General features: G+C 39.0%; 1 protein-coding gene across 1 annotated transcript in view; it reads right to left on the bottom strand.

Moving 5' to 3' along the window:
- The window catches only part of Pkhd1 (PKHD1 ciliary IPT domain containing fibrocystin/polyductin), a 563112-nt gene that overhangs the window by 397834 nt on the left and 140470 nt on the right, over window positions 1–24808 (bottom strand). The window contains exon 37 of the mRNA XM_008825215.3: window positions 3597–3809. Coding sequence (XP_008823437.1) covers window positions 3597–3809 — 213 coding nt within the window. The remainder of the gene's footprint in view (window positions 1–3596; window positions 3810–24808) is intronic.

Here is a 24808-nt window from a genome sequence, read left to right as displayed (position 1 = left end):
CTGAGAAGACTTCATTGTAACCACACCTAGTCGTGGTTCTCCTATACTGAGAAGCAGCTGCACCATAAGAGATTAAAATCTGAAGGTGTCCACTGGGTAGTGAGAACAGAACAGAAGGTACATGGGAATATTTCTGTCTGATGAGCTTCAAGGCTAAATCCTCTCTGATGAAAAGAGATAGATACAAAAATTAATAAGATTAAAAAGTGCTTGGCAGAGTGGGCCATGTGACAAATCTTGAATAAGAAGTCTTTACTCCCTCAGGATTTCCTCACCTCAGAAAGAAAATGCTAGATAACTGGCACTGCTACCCAACGACTCTGTAAAAAATTAAAAGAATATAATGAAACCAAGAAATACTGACATCGTATGTGAGTTGTGTAGCCGATGCTGTGAACCACTCTGTAAGCAGTAGGTGTTGGGTGATGGCTGTGTTTACTGGTTTTGTATAAATCAATTTTGCCCAGAATTATAGCTGAAAAACAACAGAACTGAACTAATTTCTGATTTCACAGCTACCAATCACAGTGTTCACTGTACGACATGTGGTTTGATTTTGATTCAGTGTCTGTGGGGTCCTCTGAAGTGTTAATTCCTTCTCCAACCCCACGTCCACTGCATCTTGGAATGATACTCAGAAATCTAAATTTATAAACTCTCTCTTGAAGTGTCTTTTATCAACCAAAGCTAGTGAATGGCCTAACTACATTTTTCCCCTGGAAGATAAGTGAGCATTGGGTTATTAGGGACTTTCTGTGTACAAGGCAGTGAATCAAGTTGTTCACTCTTTTGCATATTTGACAGCAAAAGAAAATTAGTTTTTCTCTAGCACCTCAGTGTCACCAGACCCACCTTTGGCCCTGGGAAAAGGCCAGTGAAATTACGTAACGATTTTAACCATGATATACCACCACGCCTGAAGGGAAATCTGCTTGAGACCTCAGATGGTGAGAGAGAGTTGGAGAGAGAGAGGATTGATGAGGTACACGTGGGATTGTGATTCTCTGATAGATGAGGCAGGAACGGAATCCCTCTTGCCCTGATGGCTAAGCTTTCTTTCCTATGGAATATTTCCTTCGGGTGGACAAGATGCAGAATTATCACATTAAGGAAAACACAGCTTCCCTTCACCTATGTTCCATGTTCACATTCTGCAGTACTTGACATTCTAGACGTCCTTTGTGGAAAGGGATTTAGGGAATGGGTTAAGCCATTGTTGATGGCAGGTCTGAGTATGTTAGAGGAAAGAAAGGTGAACAGGAGAAAAAGAAGATGGGGAGAAAGGAAATGAAAAGGAAGTGCAAAAGGAGAAGAGAGGGAAAACAAGGTAGGAAGGAGAGGCAGAGAAAAACACACCTTCTCATTATCCAGGGTGTATGTCCCAGAGCCACACTAACCTTTGCTTTAATTTCCTAAAATCTCAAAATGCATTATTAATTGCAGTATCTACTTTTCCTTAATGTACTGACCATAGACAATGGCAATGTAGATTTTATTTGACTTGACATTCTCTTATTTAAAAAGGCTTATAAGCACAGGGAACATTTAAAGTACAGGCACAAACTTTGTACTGATAATTCATACTTGAACATTGAACTTCAAATGAAAGAGGCAGAGAATTCTCAAAATTTGCACTATTTTTCACTTGAATTCCAATTTCGACAGGAGTTGAGCCATTGGCACTGTAAGGCACAGTGCTGTCCAACCTGAAGACTTCGTTAAGCTTCAGTTCCTTTGGATGCTCTATAGCTTAAAACAACAGCACACTGGGTTGGTGTCCTATGTGACCACCAGACTAATCACTTGAAGACCATGGCTGATAAATAGGTAGGAGGCATTCATAGATCCTAGGCCACAGATCAACGAAGCTAAGAGACAAAGAGATCCTGAAGTAGAATATAAGAATTCATATATCAGAAATTTTAAATTCCCATCCAGATAATTATAGGTATTATAACCTTGCAAATTTTGATATTCAATTTCTAGAACACTGGCTGACCCACTGTCAATACTTAATACTGAAGAAAGAGTCTTGCTCCCTCCCAGAGAGCACTTTTTAGTAAGCAATGATTAGGACACACAGTTTATACAAAACCTGAACTGAGAACAACATTAGACAGCTCAGCCCAGGTCAGATCCAAGCCCACATCTAAAACAATCTATTGCAGATCAGTTTCATTTTGTCTTGCCAATACAGAAATGTAGATGTAGATCACACATCTTCTGGAGTTCAGGCCACTCTCTGGAGCCCACATTCCTGGGCTGTTTCATTTCATTTTGTTTTGGACATTTGGGATTGTGAGTCTTCTACATGCTATGTGCTGAGCTACCTCCCCAATTCGGGAGCCCACACTTTTGATCTGGCGTTGGCTCAGGCCAGGCTACCAAATGTTCATAAGTACCTGATGAAATACCATTTTATTCTTATATTTTCTAATAGATACTAATATCCTGCACACATTAATTTCTGGTTCTTAAGAAAAAAAACACACATTCAGTTTGCAAAGTGGAATTAGGTGATCTGAAGCAAGGAAACTTGAAACAAAAACGCACCATAGCCTATGTTCTCCCAGGAACCCATAAACACTCAGCACATCTGTAGGAAGATTTTTAAGTACAAATTGTAATTGAACTCTGAACGGGGTGGTGATGAGGAAAAAAAGAGCTGAACAATAAAACAAAATGAAGTTGTTTTTGTTTTGAAGTGGTTTGTGATGCCAGGATATTTTCTATTGAGAAACATCAGTGTCTTCTAAATAATTGCATCAGTCAGTTTTCAGAGTTACTACAGCGATTCAGTAACTTGTTTATTATTCTTATTGGTGGTGGTCTGGGTTTTTTAATTATTTTTTTATTTTATGTATATGAATGTATAGCCTGCATGTACGTAAGTGCGCCCATAGTGTGCAGTGCCCATGGAGGTCAGCAGAAAGCATCAGATCCCCTGGAACTGGAATTACTGATGGCTGTTAGCTGCCATTGAGTGCTGGGATATGAACCCAAGTCCTCAACAAAAGCAACCAGTACTTTAAACCCTGAGTCATCTCTCTAGCCCTGTGACTTATTTTTTTGTAAAGGTTTTACTCCTCATTCACATATACAACAGCAGTCATCCACTCTGGCCCCTGTTGTTTTCATCTAGGTTCCTAAGTTCAAAGAACTGCTCTGGTGGGACAGGCTATTCTCAAGTGAAAGAAAAGAGCCAAATGGCTACCAAAAGCATCACAACAGCCTTTAGAGCCTCCATGTGCCTATGCAGAAGATTATTTTTATTCACATTCCACAAACCATGGACTTGCCAGTGTAAGTTCACCCTCACTGGGACAGTGAATATAGTTCATCCTCAGGGAGGCAGTGAGAGCCACCTGTCAGAGAACAAAGGTAATCAGTCCCCTTACAGAGACCATTGCACAGTACACCACAGGAATCACACCAATTTCATGTGTTATTTAAGGAAATAGTGTTTGGCTCTAATTGACCTGTTAACTCAGCAATGAATTGATAGATTTTTTAAAAAATAGTTTATAAATATCCATTGTCCATGAGTTTGCTAGAGAAAGGCCTATTTCATTTTGTCTCATGGGTTATCTACTTACCATGCAATGAAAGTGTTCCATTCCTCACAGCCAGAAACTTGGCTCCATAGGGAAAGAAGTTGGCAGAATGGGAACTCCCGTAGAGTTTGATCTGAGCTTTGCCTTGGAAAGGCTTCTCCTTAGATCCAATCTGGAGCACTCCACCATCTGTAACAAGGATGGAGTGGGCTCTAAGTTCGAGGGGTCCTGGAGCCATGAAGATCAGCTTGCCACCTGGTAGACACACAGTAAGCAGTCAGTCCCTGGGAGAATGAGGCTCACCTGTTTTGACAGTTCCAATGTCTGATGGAATTTCTTTCATTTGTAATGAACCTCTGAAGTTGATCTTATTCTATACTGAATTATGTTCTAGAAGCTCAACAGGGTAGATAATACACCCAGGGATAGAAACACTATATTATTAATCCAGTTTAGGTAAAACATAACTATTTACCAAAGCTTTGTTGATAAGAAAAACTTTTCGTGGCAACAATACAAATATCTAGCAATTTAGAATTGGTTAAGTAAGGAACAAGAAGGGTACCAGTTTTGCCATTAACAAAAAATTAAACCAAGTTATAAAATTAAAGTTAAGAAGAAGCACATGCACAAGAGACAGAGAAACTGTGTCAAAATCATAAGAGTTATGATCAAAGATAGTTCTAAGCTTAGCATCATAAAATTCACAGGATGCTAGCAAGCCAGCATCCATTAGACTTTCTTTGGTTACTAGATGAGAGGGTCTGTCAATCAGTACTTTTCCTAGTACCACAGCCTGGGCCACAGACTGAAACTTTGACAGGAATGTGGGGGAAAAGGGAAGAGAAGACAGGATAGGTTTAGATCTCATTAATTCCAGTGGTAGCGTTCTAAGGATCCTGGGTCGAGTTCCTGCTCCTGAGATCACCACCTGCCAACCTTCTCTGCTCCAAATGCCTTGATTCTTATTTGTTTTTATGCCTATGATTTCCATAGATCAGTAAGCTACCCATACCTTCCAAATAAATTTGCTTTCTAAAGTTGATTTCTGTTGCTACAACCAAATAGCCATGAATGATTCAGATATCATTCTGTTCAAATGTCCACACATTTTGTAACAAAGGAAAATAAGTGGTTTGCAAAAGTATTAGACTAGATAGCTCTTTACCCTGTCACAAACTAGTCAGAGATATAACTGTACTGGAAACACCAGAGTTTCCTATTTCATTGTTCATAACTTCGTTTTCTTTTTTAATATGATATTTTTATTAAATCTTTAAGAATTCTCTTGTATACAATGTATTTTGATCATATTCGCCCCCTACTCCACCCCCTAACTCCTCTCAGATCCACCCCATCCAACTTCGTGTCCTCTCTTTTTTTGCTTTATTTAATAACCCACCCAGTCCAATTTGTGCTGCAAAGATACTCATATGGATGGGGCCATCTACTGGAACATGGTTGACCTATCATGAGCCACACCCTAAAGATTGTCTCTTCCTCACCCAGAAGCCATCGACTGTTCACAGCTCCTCAGTTAAGGGTAGAGATTTGTAAGCCCCTCTGTCCTCCATGCTAAACTGTTGACTGGCTTGATCTTGCACAGGTCTTCTACAGTCAACCACAGCTGTCGTGTTCATGAGTGCAGTAGTCCTGTGATGTCCAGAGGACACTGCTTCAGTCTGGTCCTCCCTAACCACCAGAGGTCCTCTTTTCTACACTTTATAATAGTTTTCCATCCCTCTCAGATTAAATGTCCCCGTCTTCATACTGTCGCCTCATGATTCGCTATCGCTCTTCAACTCCTCTCTAAAATCATCTTACCAAATTTATCCTTAGTCTGCTCTGTTACGGCTTAAGGCTCAGCAACTGATGCAGGAATTTGTTTCCCAAAGTCCGAAGTTAATCAAAGTAAAAAGGTGAAAATTAAACCAACTATTGTGTTTTGAGTGTAGCCTACTAGAAATGATGAGATTAGGTCATTAGGAGAGAGCTCCTGGATTGAATCCAGTTGATTTACAAGAAGAGTGAGGGAGAACACACAAAGAGTGCTACACACATACTCCTGCCATAGTATGCTGAGCAGGGATGGGGGAAAATTTGCAAAAGTCTACATGCTGCATAGGCATGTGGACCAAAATAAACTTGTTCTCTTTGTAAAGTATCCTGCCTCAAATATTTTATTATATTAACAAAAGCTAGCAATACATGTTCCAGACACAATGGCCTGCTTGTAAAGTTTTTTGTTTCATTTTGGGGTTGTTTTGTTTTGGTTTGGTTTGGATTTTGGTTTTAGTTGACATTTTTGTTTGTTTGCTCATTCATCTGTTTTGTTGTTAGTGATATCCAATCAAGGGCCTCATATATGCTAGACAAGTTTCTATTCCCAGCCTCTGCCTATAAGTTTCCAAACAAGCTTTATAACTGGGTATATACTCTTCATTTATTTAAATTTTTTTTCCTGCTGTAACTTATATGAAACATCATGTCCTACCCCCTTACCAAGTGTTTTTTCTTTGTAACATTCAAAAGACATGTTACATACTTGCATGTTTATTTTCTGTTCTGTCCACTAGAATGCAAGTTTCATGAGCGAAACTGCCAATTTTACTCACTTCAAAGTTTAGTGTCTAGCCAGGCATGGTGGTACACACCTTTAATCCCAGCACTCAGGAGGCAGAGGCCGGTGGATCTCTGTGAGTTCAAGGCCAGCCTGGTCTACATAGTGAGTTCCGGGACAGCTGGGACTACAGGGAGAACCTGTCTCAAAAAAAAAAAAAAAAAAAAAAAAAACTTTAGTGTCTAGAGCAGCCACTGATAGGTAATTGGCACTCAATTCGAAGTTGTTGAATAAAGGAGTACAAGGTTTTCAGAGAATCTGATGCAAGTACCAAAATTTCATTATATACAAACACATACATGGATTCTCACTTGCATTTTATCAGAAAAGTTGTTATTGTATTTATATCTGGAAGGTCACATATATATGAGGCAAGAGATGCAGAAAAAGCCATTAAGGATGTCTCAAAGGGCAGATCCTACTGTTTGAAGGAGTATATTATTGAGGGCCTATATATAGTCAAGACTCTTCACTGGGTAAACTTTGTCCTAAATTCAGTGTATTAATTTGTAAACTTGAACTGTTGCTTTCCAGAAACAACAACTGGAAGCAGTTAACAATGCACTAGAGGAATGAAACAGAGAGAAGGAAAAGGCTATGATGCCTGCAGTTATTTTTGTTTACTTCCTTCCTAATGCAGACATAATGATCAACAAATGTTTTACAGATAGTCAAATACAGACGCCACTTCTTTCCTGACTTTCTGTTCTAAAACTTCTCTTCAGCTTTCCTTGACTCTCTTTACCAAATCTTCTAGTCCTACATCCCAAAAGCCAAGTCACATGCCATCAGTAACAGTTACAGGATATTTGGCTTGTACCAGACCTCTTGTAACTTTTTCCATTCCGCCACAATTTAGACAATCTCTATCCAGGTGTCCAGTTCATCCATCTGTAAAATATTCAAGGGGGTTTCTCTCTCAGAGATTTATGGTGATATTTATTAAGATAATGCTTGTGGGCCCCTAGTTTAGGTCCTGATGCACACTCACTACAAGTGTCTGCTGCTATCGCCCATCCATCCATTTCCCTACTACTGTTAATGCCTGATCGTTTTCTACAGGAGTGTCATCAAACTAGGACACTGATTTCCAACAGTCACTGTTGCTAGTCTTGACTTTCCTTTTGAATTATGTCATGTCATATAAATCATACTGTAAGGTAGGAAATCTATCTAAGAAGCAAGGAACTCCCCTTCAGCAATCTCTGGGCTTGATGCCAGAAAATGGGAGCATTCTGTTTTCCAGGCTCCCAAAAGACCCACTAGAAATTTTGGATTTAATTTTTCCCATCCACTGTCACCACACCCATTACCCAGAAATTCCTTAATAACCCCAAATACTACTATGAACAAGAGAAGAGGCAACATGGCCTGTGCTAGAGTTCACATATTTGCATTAACCTAAACTTTTTCACTCATGTTATTAGCGTCCTTATTAATTATGTTCAACTGATGGACCATAAATATACATGCAAGACTCCTCGTTTTAAACAGTTCTCAAATCTGAGCTGACATTGATGAGCAAGTGGTGAAGGTCAGGTACAAAGTAGGGGTTCCAATGCTATTGGCAGATGATTGTCCTTCAGCAGAAGCCGCTACATGACTGGGCTTCATTACTCAGGGACAGTACTGTTTTCTCACTTGCAATGTAGAGGAGAGAATCACATACTTGTTGAGACTCCTTCCAACTCTAGAACACTTGGCATCTTTAAAGGTGACGCGGGGCCCCTTGGTTCTTGCTGAGAAGATTTCAATAAGATGCATTAAGAGTCTCAATGAGTAAAGTTTACTAGAGTAAAACAAACTTTATTCATGTTAAGAGTATACTCACCCCAACATAAGTAGATCATACAAGAGACAGGCTGTGCTCAAAAGTCTTGGGCTACATTTTTGTTGGCCCTTGTTTACTTATCTTTTTCTCTGTCATCTAGCTATGTGATTCATCCCTGCCCCTTTTGATTAGTTGTTTTAAAATAGGTTATTTTTAAAGTTTATCTCCTCCCATCTGTTGCCAGCTTGAACCAGGATTGCTACCAAATTTGTGACCCAGTTATGAAATGACATGACCAGGTCCAATGACCATTAGCTGACTCAGATGTCCTCTTGTCACAGAATAAGATTAAACAATAGAGATTCCCCCCAAGCCCATCTCCTCTATCATTTGTATCTAACAAGAACACAGTCAACTCTGGGAAGCAGAAGGGATGACTCTCCCATAAAAAGGTAGATGCTGGACTCCCAATAGAAGGATGCTTTTGGAAGCCCTTGTCAAGAAATTCCAATGGACTCTCATAGGAACATTTGAAAACTGCCCTGTTCTGACTTTTTTCTAGTTCCCCATCTAGAACTTAAAATGCTAATTACTCTTGCCTTTACTTCTCCTTCATATCTTCTATTCACAATTCAAGGACTTTCTTTTCCCCCCAGAGATAAGAGCTATGCAATTTGGGAGCCTTTTAGATAGACCCACTGAGCTCAAATTGCCTCGCCCTGCATACCTGTTCAGCATGAAGAAGCCAGAGTGGTCTGTATCCCAGTTCCCTATTGGCAATTTGGGTAACCTCTTCAGAGGATGGTGTGGTAAGAATAGGAGGTAAGTATTGGCTAGGCAGTTATGATAAAAAAGACCCTAAAGAAAAGTAGCTAGTTTTGTTTCTTGGCTAAAAGTCAAAATGTCCTTGGGCCTGTTAGCAACATACTCTGTTCCAAAGGCCAAAAATGTCAAAAGTATTTGGGAGCTTGTATCTAATCCTTAAAAGATTTTAGGGTTACCTCTTCAGAGAGGGGAATGTTAGAGTAGCCAAAAGTCCAATAAAAATAAATAAACCAGCCAATGGGGAAAAAAAAAAGGCAGACACATGGTTAGGGATTCAAATAAGACTGAAGGTATCATTTTAGACTTTGGATACATTTTAGGTAGGTTTTATTATTAATGTAGTCATTTATTTAATAGCACAAGTTCATTGTAATAAGTATTACTTATCTATTGCTGTGATGGACTACCATTATGGTGAAGTCCATTACGGTGAAGAGGAATGGCAAGAGGCAACCAGACAAAAAGGCTGAGAACTCACATCTTCAAGCAGATACAGGAAGCAGAGAGACAGAGACTGGAAATGGGATGAGGATAACCGTCAAAGCCTTCCCCAGGGATGTGCTTCCTCCAGCAAGACCTCCAGCAATTCCTAGCACTTTCTAGGAATTCCATGACTGTCCCAAAACAGTGCTGCCACCTGCAACCAAGTATTCAAATACTTGGAACCTATGAGAGAAACTTATTCAATCAACCCACCACATAATACAAGAATCAAAAGACAAATGATTTTAAAAATCAAGGGAGAGATACTTATTAAATACCTAATATACTTAATTTAGGACCAAAATGTCACTGGACATTTTGTCTGAAATGGCCTTCAAAATTAGCCTGTGACATCAATATCCTATCCTGTGTTTCATAGAGCAGAACGTGGGCTCGGAGAAGCTCCTGCTTCAGGTCCAAAAAAGGCATTAAAACCCAGGGTCACCTGACCATAAAAAATGCTAAAACCATATTCTAATTATTTCCACAAACCCTATCTGGCAACTTTTTCATTAAGGTTGTTTTCATAATTACATTTAAGCGAAAACATGTTAACCTAAGTATGTTTGCCTATGGCTTGTTTATATATATGGCTGATTTTCATTTTGTTAATGGATATATACCTCGCCTCATTCCAAAAAGGATTTATAGCAGATTACAAGGATTAGTGAGTAAATATATAAGCCTGGGCTTTGTCCCTTGTACCATTAAGCAAAATTTTGAATACACTGAAACAAATTGGTAGAATCACTTACCGAGGGAAACTAGTAAGGATGCATACTACAAAAGGAGAAAAACTCGGCCCAAAGAGAACAAACGATTTGTGTTGAAAGTGCTAAAAGCAGAATGAATTAATGGATGTGAACATCGTTAGCTCCTGCCCAAAAGCATCTCTCACTTTATCAATGGCAATGTACGACAAGGCACAAGAGGAAGAAAGTTTAATGAGGAACTCAGTTCTTTTTGCCTAAAAGTGAAAGATTCTCTACGGGAAGAATCTGAAGTTTATATTTCACCCGCTCCATGTAGAGTCCTCAAGATTTCCTTCCTCACACTGTCAGCTGGAAATAAATGTTCAGTGGGCTGCTTCACAGGACAGACACTCGAATATGGGAGGGCAGTGGGAGGATTTCATTTCTCCACTTTATAGAGCTTGACCCCATTTCTGAAAGCTAAAGTAAAGAACAGGGCTGAAATCAGCCTTTCAATGTGACCCTAAAATTGCTTGTTATGACTTTCATGAAAGCTAACTACACCCTCAAAAATGGCCTTGAGTAATTTTATAAAAATCAACCAACCATCATTACTGTTACTTCCCCTCTAAAATATATAAACAAACACATAATGACTCATTTCCATTAAGCATCTCCTATTTCTTTGAAAGGGAAGTAAAAGAGACTTTTAGTAGCTAGCTAATATTGGAAAAATGAAAAAAAAAAAGCCAAAACCCACTTTTGAATAATTCTATAATTAACCATCATCTGTAATGACCACAAAAGGAGTTGTTGTGTTTTATAGAGAAAACAAATACATAGTTCTAAAGATTTTCTCCTTATAAGAAAAAAATTAAACTATTCTACTAACATAACAATAGTCTTTGAAAGAACTGGATTTCACTGTCTTCAATTCTTCCTTTGACCTTTGTTTTATAGTCCTCCCATTGTTGGGACTTTGCCTGACTTTTCCACCACAACTACTTTTGTCAAGGTAACAAATTATATTAACATTGGTGAATCAGACCCTTATCTTCCCTGGGTGGCCACAGCATTCCATGTACTTGTGACTCTTCTTCTCTGACTTCCTTCCCCCCTGTTCCTAGGCACTGTATTGCCCTGATTTTCCTCCTGTCACCCAGACATCTCTTTCATAGGTGATCACTCTGACCATCCCACTCAATAACACCGAACGTGTCTTCAGACCCAGTCTTCTGGCCACATTTTTTAACCTGGTATGAACAACAACTTCGTACCCCATCTTATCTCAAGATTTAAATATCAGTGTATCTAGTGGCTGATAACTCCCAAACTTTTATCCCCAAGCTGGCACTCTGGCCTCAACTCAATTCATATACTGAACTGCCTAGTCAATATCTCAATTTGGATATTCAATCTTCTTCTCAACCCAGATATCCAAAACTAAACTCCACTTACCTTACAGATCTTCCCACAGCCACTCTGTCTAAAGGTGGCTAACTATCCAGTTGTTGGTCCTCACAACTATAGAAAGCTTTCAGTCTTACCCAACAACCAACCCCTCGGGAGATTTTATGTATCCTACCTTCAATTATCCTCATAATCCAACCACTTCTCACTACCTACACATCTAGTTCTGGGGTCTAAATCATTTTCATTCCAGTCCCGAATTACTGGAAGAGTCTTGAACTCTGCTCCCGCTTCTGCCCTCAAGTGGGATCAGTTCTCAGAATAACACCAATGTTGTCTGTTTTCTTTTAATGTAAACCATGTGATATACCTTTATGTATATCCTGCAATTGCCCCATCACTCTGAGAGTGAAGGGTCTACCAGACCCTTCAGAGTCAGTCTTCTCTGGTACCACACTGCTCTACCCTCTTCTTACCGACAATGCTCTGTTCCATGAACCTTGTTTCCCCCATTTTGTAGCATTTGTTCTTGATGCGTGCAAATTCTGTTAGCCAACCCTCCTCCGTGTGGGTTCCCTGGTCATCTCCACCCACTGCTGCATTTTGCTCTGTGGTAGTAAACAAATCTAACAAAAGTGCAATTTCTTTAAGAGTAAACTCCACAAGAGAAAGATTTTGATGTAGTTCATTTGGTCTTAGTCCCTATGCCTATATCAATGTGTGCTCCATGGGAAATGAGCTAAGTAATCACTCATATTTACTAACTAAACACAATGTTAAGCTGTGGAAGTAAATTAAGACTCCCAGAGAATATTGTACAGCGAGAACAGAAGAGGGACAAGAGAGGGAAAATCTTATCACATACCCACATTTAAAGACTAGAATGAGAAGAAGAATAAAATGAATGAGAAGAATCAGAAGGTTACTTGGGCTCTGACATGGGCTCTGGGGAAAGATTTTAGCGTTTTGAAGGTGGTAATGAGGGTTAAAGCTTGATGCCTGTTTTAGGACGATCAGGAGAGTAGGCACAGAGCCAGAGCATTCTGGGTGAGGTGGTGCCAGGTGACAAAGCAAAACCAACAATGAATTTGGGATTCCATCTGTAGGCAGATGGATGATGAGAAATAACTGAAACAAGACCCAAGCAGGGATCTGAAGACCCCAAATAATTAGATTATCTGTATTACCAAACTAGGTCATGTGTCTGCTCAAACCTTGAGCTACCTAAATTGTGGGAAGGAAATAATACAATTTGTTTACTTACAATGACTAATCTTCATTCAGGTTTTTTGTTTTTTGTTTTTGTTTTTTTTAAAGGAATTAGCCTCTATCTCACAACTTCTCAACTGTTCACTAGTCAAATGAATGGTCAACCAGCCTGTGGAATTACCACCCTTGGAGAACAAAGGGTGATTGTACATCCAGGTTGGGATACTGTTGTGCCTTGATAGGGGGTGCTAGCTGCGATCTGGGCAGCAGTGAGGTGTATCGCTGTATGTGACTGTTCTGTGCTGTTTTGAGGGCTGGAGCCAGGAGGAGGTGAGGAAGAGCAAGGAGTAGCTTTTAGGAAAGGAAGCCACAGCCTGTAGCCTGCATTGTGATGGGGATGCACATTGCTTCCTTTGTTGGCAAGATCCGGATTAAACTTGTGCCTGATCCACTGGAGCAGAGCCTGGGAAGCCTTCGAGGTGGGCTTGTCCCCGGCCAGAGAGGCGGAAAATCAATTTGGCTGGCAAACGAGAGCCCCCAAGAGCTCAGTCCACGCTCCATAATCTTATCCACTAGCAGCTCAGGAAATAGAAGCCTGAGTCCTCACATATTCATGGAGGATGTGAGGCATAAATCAGGCTTTAAGGATCAGGGGCAAAGGGAATGGACTCTCCGGCTGGCTACTAATTAATCAAGCACACAACACCTAGCCTTAGCAACCTGGACAGAGCCACATACACATACAAGCCGAGTGAGCAATGACTGCCGCTGCTGTTTCCCATTTCTTTTTCATTTCAATTAAAACAGATATGGGATGAAAATTTCCCCTTTAGCTGATGCTGCTTATGCATCCCCCTGTTCTTCCTTTAATTAAAAAACATGCTTATTGCAATACTTGCCAGAATCACTTTAACGGTATTTTAATTGTAATGTCTCTGCCTGATTAAAAAAAGAAAATATGAACTAGAAAGTGTTTGCAAAAATGTTCTCAGGATGCAGGAAAAGAATCATACACCTCCCCAGAATGGATGCCACATACCAACTCCTTAATTAGCCTCGTGCTGCAGTGACATGGGCAACACAGAGGGGGGAAGATGTATCTGAAATAAAATCATTGACTCGGAGCCACAAACAAAAGCAGTTGGAAGAAATAGTTTTCATCAGCCCAGATCTCCCCGGCAGGATAGAGAACTAACTGCAACCAACTAAAACTGCTATGCTCAGGATAAGCCCTTAGCCCTTACAATGTGCCCAGTGTAGCTTCCACTGTTCTGTGTACGAGTCAGATAGCCAGTGGGAAAAGAGTAGCTGGGCTGTGTTAGTTGCCTTCCAGTCCTGATAACTCTACAGAATTCTCTTTCTTGTTGTAGGCTCGTTCTCAAATTTGATCATGCATCAGAATCACCTGAATGAACGTCTTCAAATATAGATTTAAGGAGTCCTTCATACCCAGAGTAGGTTTGCTATGTACTCCCAAATTTCTTTCTCATGTAAGTTCCCAGGCAATGTTGATGCTGTGGATTGGGACCAAACACTAAGAACAATAGGCATTTCTGTACTACTACAGGTAAGTTAAGCAACTGCTGTGGGTGTCCAGAATCTGGACATGATTGCTCTCATCTCAAAAAGGCTGAGAAATAAATGCATACCTGGAATTACAGACTAGATCCCTTGATTGTTCAATAAAAGTACAGTATGAAATAAACATGCAAAAAACAAAATGATACAGGGTCCTACAGGCAATTACTGGATGCTGGGGGGAGGAGAATTAGAAGAATTAGTTTCCTCAGAGGACAAGTTCCCTGATAGGTTATCTAACCCCAACGTAACCCCAAGAGACCAGCCCTAAATACAGGTACACAGATGTGCCACTAAATGATATATCATATATATATATATGATATATATGTATATCAAAAAGAAGACAGGGAATTGAGAGGAAGTAGGGGGACATAGGAGGAATTGGAGATGGACTATGAATGGGGGAATAATATACATACATTACTCATGCATGAAATTCTCAAAAAGTAATGCACAATCATACAGTCCCTACTTCCAGATGATACAGTGAAGTCAAATTGCTCCAGATAAACTGAAATACCCTAATGTTAATGAGCTTCCATATTTAAATGGAGAGAAAGGTTACAGTTCAGTCTGGCTTCTGCTTTTTCTACAAAATATAAAACTCATTAAGTTAACCTTCTTTCTGAATTGAGTCCATACTAATTGCAAGTATAAGCGTATTTGTGGAAGAAAACTACATACAATTTTTAAAGGAACTTAAACACTGAGATATAAGCTTGTCATTATAGCTATTATCAGCTGCTACTTAGCTAAGTCTTGATTTCCTTTCTACTTCCAAAAGATCTTCAAATTCCTTACCAACAAAGCTTCTCATATTTACCTACTCAAAACCTTAAGCTATTTCACGAGTTTCTAAAAGGTCATTTAAGACTTCAGAAAGAAAGCAATTTCTAAAGAGAAACAAAGACAAAAATAAAACCCTGTCTTTCCCCCAAATTCTGTCCCAAGCAGATAGAAATCTCCCCACCTGCCAAATGCATTCAAGCAATCTTCTTTCTTCTTATCAAGGTTCCTTTAACATTCACCCAATCACATTTCTGACCAGCTTGCAATTTAATACACTTCTCTGAGCAATCTGTTCTTTAAAAGGTTTCCAGAGATAATTCTCTGAGTATAATAAACATGATTTGCCTATAGTATCACAGTATTAGAAATCAAAGATAAGTTATTTCTTACAGTAATCTTAAAATATGAGACTGTCGCCTAGCTTTTCCTGGCCCGTGAGTATTATACAGTGCATAATGAGTGATAGCAATGAAAATGCTTGGTCTCGTGGTTTCATCTGCCCCAAAATCCCAGTTACAAAAGGAACCCAAACTTCTCTCTCTATTCTTAGTCTGTATGAATAGGATCTAGGGATCATTAATCAGCAAATGATATAGAGAGGTAAGGAGAGGCCAAGTCCTGAAGGACCCTGTAAGTCATATTAAGTTTAGATTTGAACTTAAGGGCTAATGGAAAGCCAATGAAGGGTTTTAAGTAAGGAAGTTTGAGACATTTATCTTTCATTACTGAGAATACTGTGCTAGGAATGGACTAATCCTTTTCAGTAGCATTTTTCATATTACAATATCAAAGTTGTCAAGACATAAAAACTGTAAATTGCGAGGTATCTATCTATCTGTCTGTCTGCTTATCTATTGAAAGCATGTCCTTTCTCACAGCAAGAGCTTATCTTTCATTTATGGCTAATCAAGCGTGTCTGGGACAGTTCTCTGGAGGTAAATAATATAAGTCATTGTCTGATTGGAAAAAATAACGGATTTCAGAGGCAAGTATCCCTCACATTAAAAAGCCTTTGTCTCTGATCTCCTGATACACAAATAGCAAATGAAATTGGTCACTGTCTGGATGAATCCAGGAACATGTTAGGGTACCAGGAAGGATAATGGCTAGAGAAAAGTTCACAGTCAACAATAACCTGTATCTTCAAGTCATAAACTCATTCAACAATTGTTTGAGCACCTATTACTTTCCCAGAGACCCATGGGTGCAAACAACACAACATCTGGTTCCTGTTGTTCTTAGCTCATAGCCTGGATCTTTATAATCTTCCACAATGGTAAAAGGAAGAAAAAAATCATTGATGTTGTATTTTTAAAGAATAGGGAGATGTCTCAGTGGGTAAAGTAATTGCTACATAACCATAAGGACTTGAGTTCGGATCCCCCAAACCTACATCAAGCTAGATATGAAGCACACATCATCTCTAATCCCTGTATCCTTATGGTGAGACTCCTCAGAAGCTCTTATACCAGGAAACTTGGCATATGCAGTGGCAAAGCACAAGAGATTTTTCTCAAAAAAGGCAAGGACCAATGCTGGATGTTGCCCTCTGACCTCTACATACGTGCCATTGCACAAGCTTGCCTGTACACACACATAAACATACATGCACACAATACACACATACATTCACACCCTTACACACACACACTCAAAAGATATAAAATGAAAAGAAATAAACATTCTCTGGTGTGCATACAATTAACTTTGTTTAGTCATTAATTTGTTGAAAGTTTTTTGTAGTCGTCACTTTTTAGCTAATATAAATAAAATCATTATGGGCATCTTTAAAAAGAAAGTCAAGGGCTGGAGAGATAATTCAGTTGGTAAAATGCTTGCCTTACAGGCATAAGTACTTGTGTTCAATCCCCAGACCCCACATTAAAAAAAAATAAAACCAAGAGCACATTTATAATTCCAGCGTTGGGGAAGTAGAGACGGGCAGACCTCTCAACTCACTGGTCATCCAGTCTAATCTACTTGGAGCACTCCAGGCCAGTGACAGATCCTGTCTCAAAATGAAAAAGGTGGCAAAAGCTAAGAAATGACATCCAAAGATGTCTTAATGCCTCCACACACATGTGCACGCCTGCACGCACACCTGCTTCCACATGTGCATGGGCATACACTGGGACATGCATATACACATACATACACACACAAATTAAGTCAAGTTCTAAGTTGATGGTGAATTCTATCAGTGGTCCACTTAGCCTTGTAGAAAATCTCTTCCCATTTTACGTTGTTCCAACCTGTCACCATGAAAAGGCTGACATATAAAGCTAAAGGAAGTTAGAGGTAGATTTAAAAATTACTCATTAGTTCTTTCTGATGCAGGCTTCATCAAACTTTCCCTTTAGACCAGTCATTTATGGAATTTCTACTTGCGAAAGTAAGAACCATAATGACTCTTTCTGCTATGCTGTTCTTAATCCACAGGACTACACATACTACAATCCACTTTCTTTCTACAAATGGAAAAGACTTCCATTATTCCAATTTTGTGCATCAATTTAAGGACAAGAGGACTTATCCAAACTAACCGGAGAATCAGTGACTGCCTCAGAACTGAACTAGGCTCTAGAGTCAATTTATCATACAGTCCTCTTCCTGGATGTGTAGCCATGCTTTGACTAAGAAAGGCATTTGTGTGTGTATGTATGTGTACATTCAATTCAATCTTCTTTCACAGGCAGGTGAATTATTTTAAACTTTCCAACTTGGGATAAATTTTTCCACATCAAGGAGGCAGATATGGTGTTGTTTACTCTTATGACAAACACCCACTGGGTGGTCTCCGGGAAAGCATTAGGTTTTTATGTTGTTTACCAAGACATTCTACAATTCCCAAACTCTAGTCAAGAATAATTTCTCAAGTGGCTCACAGGCCTTACGTCCAGAGAGATAGCGGCATATCTGATAAGCCTTCTTCTGAAACATTCCTAGATTGCTATATCACAAATTTGACTTGAAGCACCATCTGAACCTGGGGTTAGGTCAGTGTCACTGAGGAGCAGGGGTATACAATTTCCTGGTAAGATGGTTAGTCTTGATGGTCAACTTGATTGAGCTGAGGGTGTGCTTCTGAAAGCATTACCAGAGACAATTAGATCATGAAGGCTTCAACCTGAGCAATGGATTAATCCCTTGATGGATTCATGGTATTATTGGGGCGTGCTGAGTTGTAGGGAAGTAGGTAACTAGGGGCATGTGTTGGAGACTATATTGTGCCCTGACCACTTACTGTAATCTTCCTCCCTTTCTCTTCCTTGTGGCCACCATATGAGCTATTCTGCATTGCCATATCTTCCCTGACATACTAGATGAATACCCCTGAAACTGCAAATCAAAGTTATCCTTCCATTTACATTGATTTCTTAGGAACTAGTAAAAGCTTATTTATACATCTGGGATAAAAAGACATGCTGGGTCCAGTACTTCATGCCATACTCTGAAATCCTCAAACCTTTCCCAAAGATGAAGAAACTTGACAATGGGCTTGACAGCAGGTCAAGAAATGACATGATGTTGCACTTATGAACTCAATGCAGTTGCGGTTACCTACACGGGTCTGTACAAGAGCAAGCCAACCAACATTTCAGCAAGGAAAGGGGAGAGGCTTGTGAGCCTCAACTCTAACTGAGGAGCTATGGACAGCTGATGGCTTCTAGGGGATGGAAAGTTGGTTTTTCTAAGGGTGTGGCCCCCTTGAGTCAACCACACTCAGTTGGTGATACCACACACATGACTATATGGCACCACAAATTGGAGTCAGTGGATTATTAAATAAAGGAGGTCAAGAAGTTGGGAGAGGATTGGGACATAGAAGGTAGGCCTGAGAGGAGTTTGGGGGAGGAATAGGTAGTGAATATAATGAAAATACACTGTATTCATACATGGAATTCTCAAATAATAAAAATGCTTTATTTTTTAATAAAAGAAATGATTTGGGGATGGAGAGCTTGCTAGTGGTTAGGAGTCCAGACTGCTCTTGCAGAGGATCCGGGTTTGATTTCCAGCACCCACAGGGCGGCTACGAACTGTCCTTAACTCCAGTTCCAGGGAAATCTGAAGCCCTCTTCTGACCTCCACAGCACTGCATGACACAGGTGCACTCACATATGTGCAGGCAATACACTCATACACATAAAATAAAAATACTAAATAAAATATTAAAAGAAATGATACTTTATCTTAATAAATCAGCAATAATGATTTATATATTATAGAAATCCCAAATACAAAAGACTCAGAAGAGCTGAGTGGCCTAAAAACTGTAAACTGAACATAATGTTACAGAAAATGAGACCGCAATCCAAGCTGTACCAAAAACAACATGAATTCATGAAGTCCAAACTGCAAGGAGAAAGGAGGCAGCAAATGCGGGCTCTGGTGCTTCCAGTCCTGGGTCCTCCCCTCTCTTGAAATGGAAAGAAAAACACCAATATGCATCCTGAAGATAACAGGGCAGAAGCAATCCAAGGTCTTTATTATCCAGCTAATTCTTTCAATAATCCAGTTTGCTTTATATATAGAAGCAGCCACTATCTGAAAATAAAATTGTAACGTGGGTCTGATGCTCAACCATCTCTTCTCTTATCTTTGTTAGTCCAAAAGAAACAACTAACATTAATTGAGTTCTTATTCTGTACCAGGCTCTCTCAAAAACTAATGGATTTTAACATATTTCCTCATTTAATGCTCAAAACATACACATGAGGTAGACAGTGCATTGTAATATTGCCATACAGCAGTTAACAAATGCTTGCTATTCCTGGGACTGTTATAGTCACTGTAACCTGGCATTGCCTTAGGTAGGAGAATCCTGAGGCTTGAAGAGGCTCTCAGTTTGCCCAAGGTCACAGAGATGGTGAATGGTGAAGCCTAAATCAGACTTGGTTCCTTCTGGCTCAAAAGCCTACCAAGCATTTAACTGTCCTGGCATACACCAGTAGACCGAGAAATAGAAAGTCACTTTAAGGGCAACCAGTGTATTATTAAGCCACAATGGAGATGGGAAACAAGTTTCTGCTCAAGCATTTTAAAGTAATGACATGGTGAATTGTAAGAAACTACAAAATGTCCTCTTTTATACTGCATGCATTTAAGATATACAATATGATGTTTTAACTATGTATATACAAGCATATATATCACACATGTATACACTGATGTAAATGAATATATCCACCAGCTCATAATTTTCACAATTGTGTATGTGTGTGACAGAAAGAGACAGAGAGATAACTAAAATATAAAGGCTCAATATCATGAGGATAGTCTATACTCCCTTAATTAACTCTTAGTTAATTATTATCTGTCAGCCATCAACATCTAGCTGCTTGACCACCAGATGAGAAAGAGATTCATTGCCTCATTCAGGAAGTATAAATGTTTCCTTATCTGCAAAAGATCCTCACCTAGGATGCACAGTGCTCTGACAAAGGGGTAACCCTTCCTTCCTTCCCTTCCTCAATTCCTCCTTCCTTTCCTCCATTCTTCTTCCTTCCTTTCTTTTTTCCTTCCCTTCCTGCCTTCCTTCCTTCCTTACTTTCTTTTATTTATTTTTTTTTTTTTGAGCAGGGTCTCCCAGTAGCCCAATCCGATCTGAAACTCTATTCGTCTGTAGACTAGGATGGCGTCCATCTCATAGAGATTTGCCTACCTCTGCCTCCTCGGTGTTGGGGTTAAACCCATGTGCTACCATGCCAGGCTTCCTTCTTTATTTTTATGACTCATTATAATTACTTGGAATTAAAAAAATAATGTTTTTTAAATTTATTTATTTACACACCCACTTCCCAGGTAGCACCTCAAAACATAAAAATTTGATCCTTAATAATTAGTAGATGTGAAAAACATTACCATTGAAATCTACCTGATGACTTTTACAGATGCCAAGGAGCTCAGAAAGTAACCGACTGTGACTAGTAATAATCAGATATATAGAGATTAGAAATGCATGTGCATCTTAGTGTCAATTGTATTAAAAATGAATTTTTCTGTATGAAATTGTATTTTAATAATGAAATGGAGATCTTTTTTAAAGTTTAAAACCTCAGTTAATTTTATGTCTTATAGGGTTTAGACAGAGTACAATATTGTATAACTGTATTAATTCAACCATATACTTAAAAATGTACAGCGAATTTTGAAAGAGATGCATCTTAGCTCTGGAAATTGTTATTGATTATGTCAATGCTGTTGTAATGAAATGTTTCTTCTAATTATATGGTTATTAAATAAATAATTTAATAAAAACAAAAAATGTTTTAAATTAGTCATGCTTATAGCCAATAGAGCATCTTAAGCATAAAAGATCAAAAAATATAATTAATAAAAGGAAATCAATATGCCTATTTCCATCCTAGCTCATTGATAATAATTGATGCATTCTCATTTGTATTTGGCAGTAATCTTAAAAACTATTTTTAAAGGGAGGGGAGCTGGGCATGTAGCTCCATTCATAGAGTGCTTGTGTGGCAAGCATGAAGCTGAGTGTTCCATCCCCAGCACTGCAGGGTGGTACATACTTGTAATCCCAGCCCTAGGAACTAGTGTCTAAATGATCAGAAGTTCAAAGTCATCCTCAGCTATAGGGAGAGTTCTACTTTTGTTTTTGTTGCTGTGATAAACACCACGGCCAAAAGCAACTTAGAAAAGAAAATGTTTATTTTCTCTTAGAGACTACAGTCTTTATTTTAGTTTACAGATCATAGTTCAACAAGAGGGGCCCAAGGCAGAAACCACCAAGGAGTGCTTAGTGGCTTGCTCTTACATTCGCATTAAGCAATCAGTCTAGGGATGGTATCAACCGCAGTGGGCTGGGCCTTCCTACATCAATTAGCAATCAAGAAAATGCCCACAGACACTCCCACAGGCCAATCTGATGGAGGAAGTTCCTCAATTGAGGTTTTTTCTTTCCAATGACTCTAATTTATGTCAAGGTGGCAATAAAAAAAAAAACCAAACCAAGAATCAGAGGTGGAGGAAAGGACCAGAGATGGCAATAGATGAAAATTTTGTACCTTGTTCTAATTAAAGTAAAATAATACTAAATAGGGCCAGTAAAATGACTCAGTGCATAAAAATGTTTGCCTTGCAAAATAATTTCTTAAAAAGTAGATTTAGCTGAATCTTTTCTCATGATCACAAAAATCTAGTGTATTTCAATAAAATTCAAGACTCATTCAAAGAAAGGGGGCTAGGAGGATAGCTCAGTTGTTAAAATACTTGCTGTGCAATCTTGAGAACCTGATATCTGACACCCAACACGCACAGGAAAAGTCAAGTGTGACTGCATCTGTAATCTCAGCACTAGGAGGCAGAAACAGGGGAATCCCTGGAACCCACTGGCCAGCCAGCCTAGCTGTATCAGTGAGCTCTAATGTTCAGTGAGAGACTGTCTTAATATGGAAGCTAGATGTGGTGGCATACACCATTAATCCCAGCACTCGGGAGGCAGAGGCAAGTGGATCTCTGTGAGATTGAGGCCAGCTTGGTCTCCATAGCAAGTTCCAGGTCAACTGTGGCTACAGAGAGACCCTGAAAAACACCCTCAAAAAGACTAATAATAATAATAATAATAATAATAATAATAAAATAATGATAATGATAATAATAATAATAATAGTGCAGAAGTGGATTGAAGAAGACACACCCAACATCCGTCCTTGCTTGGCCTCCACTTGCACACTCACACACACATGTGCCATAATACTTTAGATTTTGCTCACTGAAGTCTTTTAAATAACCTATTTTGGCTTTGAAATTTCTCATAGTTTATCTTAGCCTAGTGATGGAATCAGAAAATTAAAGAAAATTCTAGTAAGCCATTTTTTTCTGATTCTATGCAAGGGTATGAAAAGTAAAGGCAGTAAAAGACATTCAGAGAGTAAGAATGATTCAATGTCATATTTGAATAACTTTTTATTATCCTTCAAGTGTTTCCATATAAATTGTAGATCAAAGGGGACAGTGAGCCATAGTATAAAACCACATGTTTAAGATTAGAGGTTTATCAGCAGTAATGATATTCCTCAAATGGTTTCAAGAACCAGAAAAATGACTTACTAAAGGATATTTACTGCTAAGAACTCATAATTATATACATGTATATACATACATGTATATACATGTGTGTGGGTATGTCTGTATGTAAAAATGTTTTATATGCATATATATAAATACATGTGCATATATGTGAGCATGCATATGTATCAGTGAAAACATTTAAGGACAGTGGAAATAAATTAGTTGACAAAGATGATATTTGTGATAGCTAATCTTGGTTTGGAACTTGACTTGAGAAACTGTATCCATCTGAGTGGCCCATGGACATGTCTGTGGGGTATCTTCTACTGATAAAAGCCCAACCCGCTGTGGAAGGTGCCATCACTAGGCAAGTGCACCTGGTCAAAATAAGAAAGCTAACTGAGCACACTAGGGGATACAAACAGAACTAGAGGAAGCAGCATTCCTCAGTGGTTGGGGCTTCAAGCTCCTGCCTTGAGTTCCTGCCTTAACTATCCTCTGTGATGGACTTCAACCTGGAAGATGAAATAAACCCCCTTTTCTTCAGATGTCATCTTCAGAAATGCCATCCATCGTTATTGAGACAGGGTGGCTCGTGTCCTGGACCTCACCAATCACGCTAGACTAGCTAACCAGTGAGCCCCAGAGAACTCCCTATCCCTACCTCCCCAGTGCTGTGATTCAAGTGGATGGCACTACACTTGGCATTTTATGTTAATTATTGGAACTGAAGTCAGATTCTCATGCTCACCCAGCAAGTACCTTAACTGACTGAGCTATCCATGCAGCATCACAAATTATATTAATCCTTTCTACAGCCCAACTCTGATCTCACATGCCAGGTACCCTAATTATCCATTCTCTGCCATGCCTCATTTTAGCTCTGAACCTGAACCTTTAATGGCTGCACCATCTCTCCAGCCCCATCAACTATTTTAGAACTAGAAATTCTATTCTTTCATATTTACTTCCCTAGTTTCTCTTTAGTAATATTATATGCTGTTGACATTAAATATTGATAATATTCTTCATTTTTTCTTGTATCACAGAGAATTCTTAGGCAACTTAGTAAGCATTCACAAATTATCCATTGAACAAAATTTGATCTGTGTCTTTTCCCTATTCTTATTATTTCTAGATGCCACAACTCATATCTCTATGATAAAAGTCTGTGTCTCTGGAGACAACCCTCTTCTCTGTCAAAAACCCCTAAACACTATTTGTATAAAAGCTGATACCTACTATTTACTCTTACATCCTGATCACCCTTCCTCCTCCCCAGAAGGAAAGTTTATCCTTTCAAATATAGCCCATATACTGTAAATAATACAACAGTAAATATTGCCTAATCTAAGATTATCATGAGGGCAAAATATGTGGGTTATCTGGGTCTTTAACTCCATGAGTGAGAATATGTTTACTATACACACTGTGTTTATTATATGTATTATACATATTCCTTCCTTTTCCGCCCCCTTTGATATCCCTCTGATGCCTCTTCTCAATCTTTGGTATCTTGTCCTTTTAATACCATTTCTTGACTGAACATCACCAGAAAATAAGCTCACAATTCAAGACTGAGTCTGGAAGCTTCTTCCAAATCACTGTAGCAGTAAAGAGTCAAGGCCTTTGAGCACTTCAAGGTACCCTGTCCTCCAGCAGAACCTGGCTTCTTTGGTAACAGTCCCAGTTTAAAGCTTAACAAGAGAAACTTTTCTGAGATATAGCTTTAAATCTTCAATTTCCTTTGTCATTCCTAGTTTCCAAGAGATTGATGGATCTTAACAGATCAATACTTCCCATAGCCACTGAGCTGCACACACAAGTACAAACATATATT

This window comes from Nannospalax galili, unplaced genomic scaffold (assembly GCF_000622305.1).
Source record: "Nannospalax galili isolate Female #2095 unplaced genomic scaffold, S.galili_v1.0 scaffold329, whole genome shotgun sequence".
Lineage (NCBI taxonomy): Eukaryota > Metazoa > Chordata > Mammalia > Rodentia > Spalacidae > Nannospalax > Nannospalax galili.
This window is presented reverse-complemented; position numbering and strand designations above follow the sequence as displayed.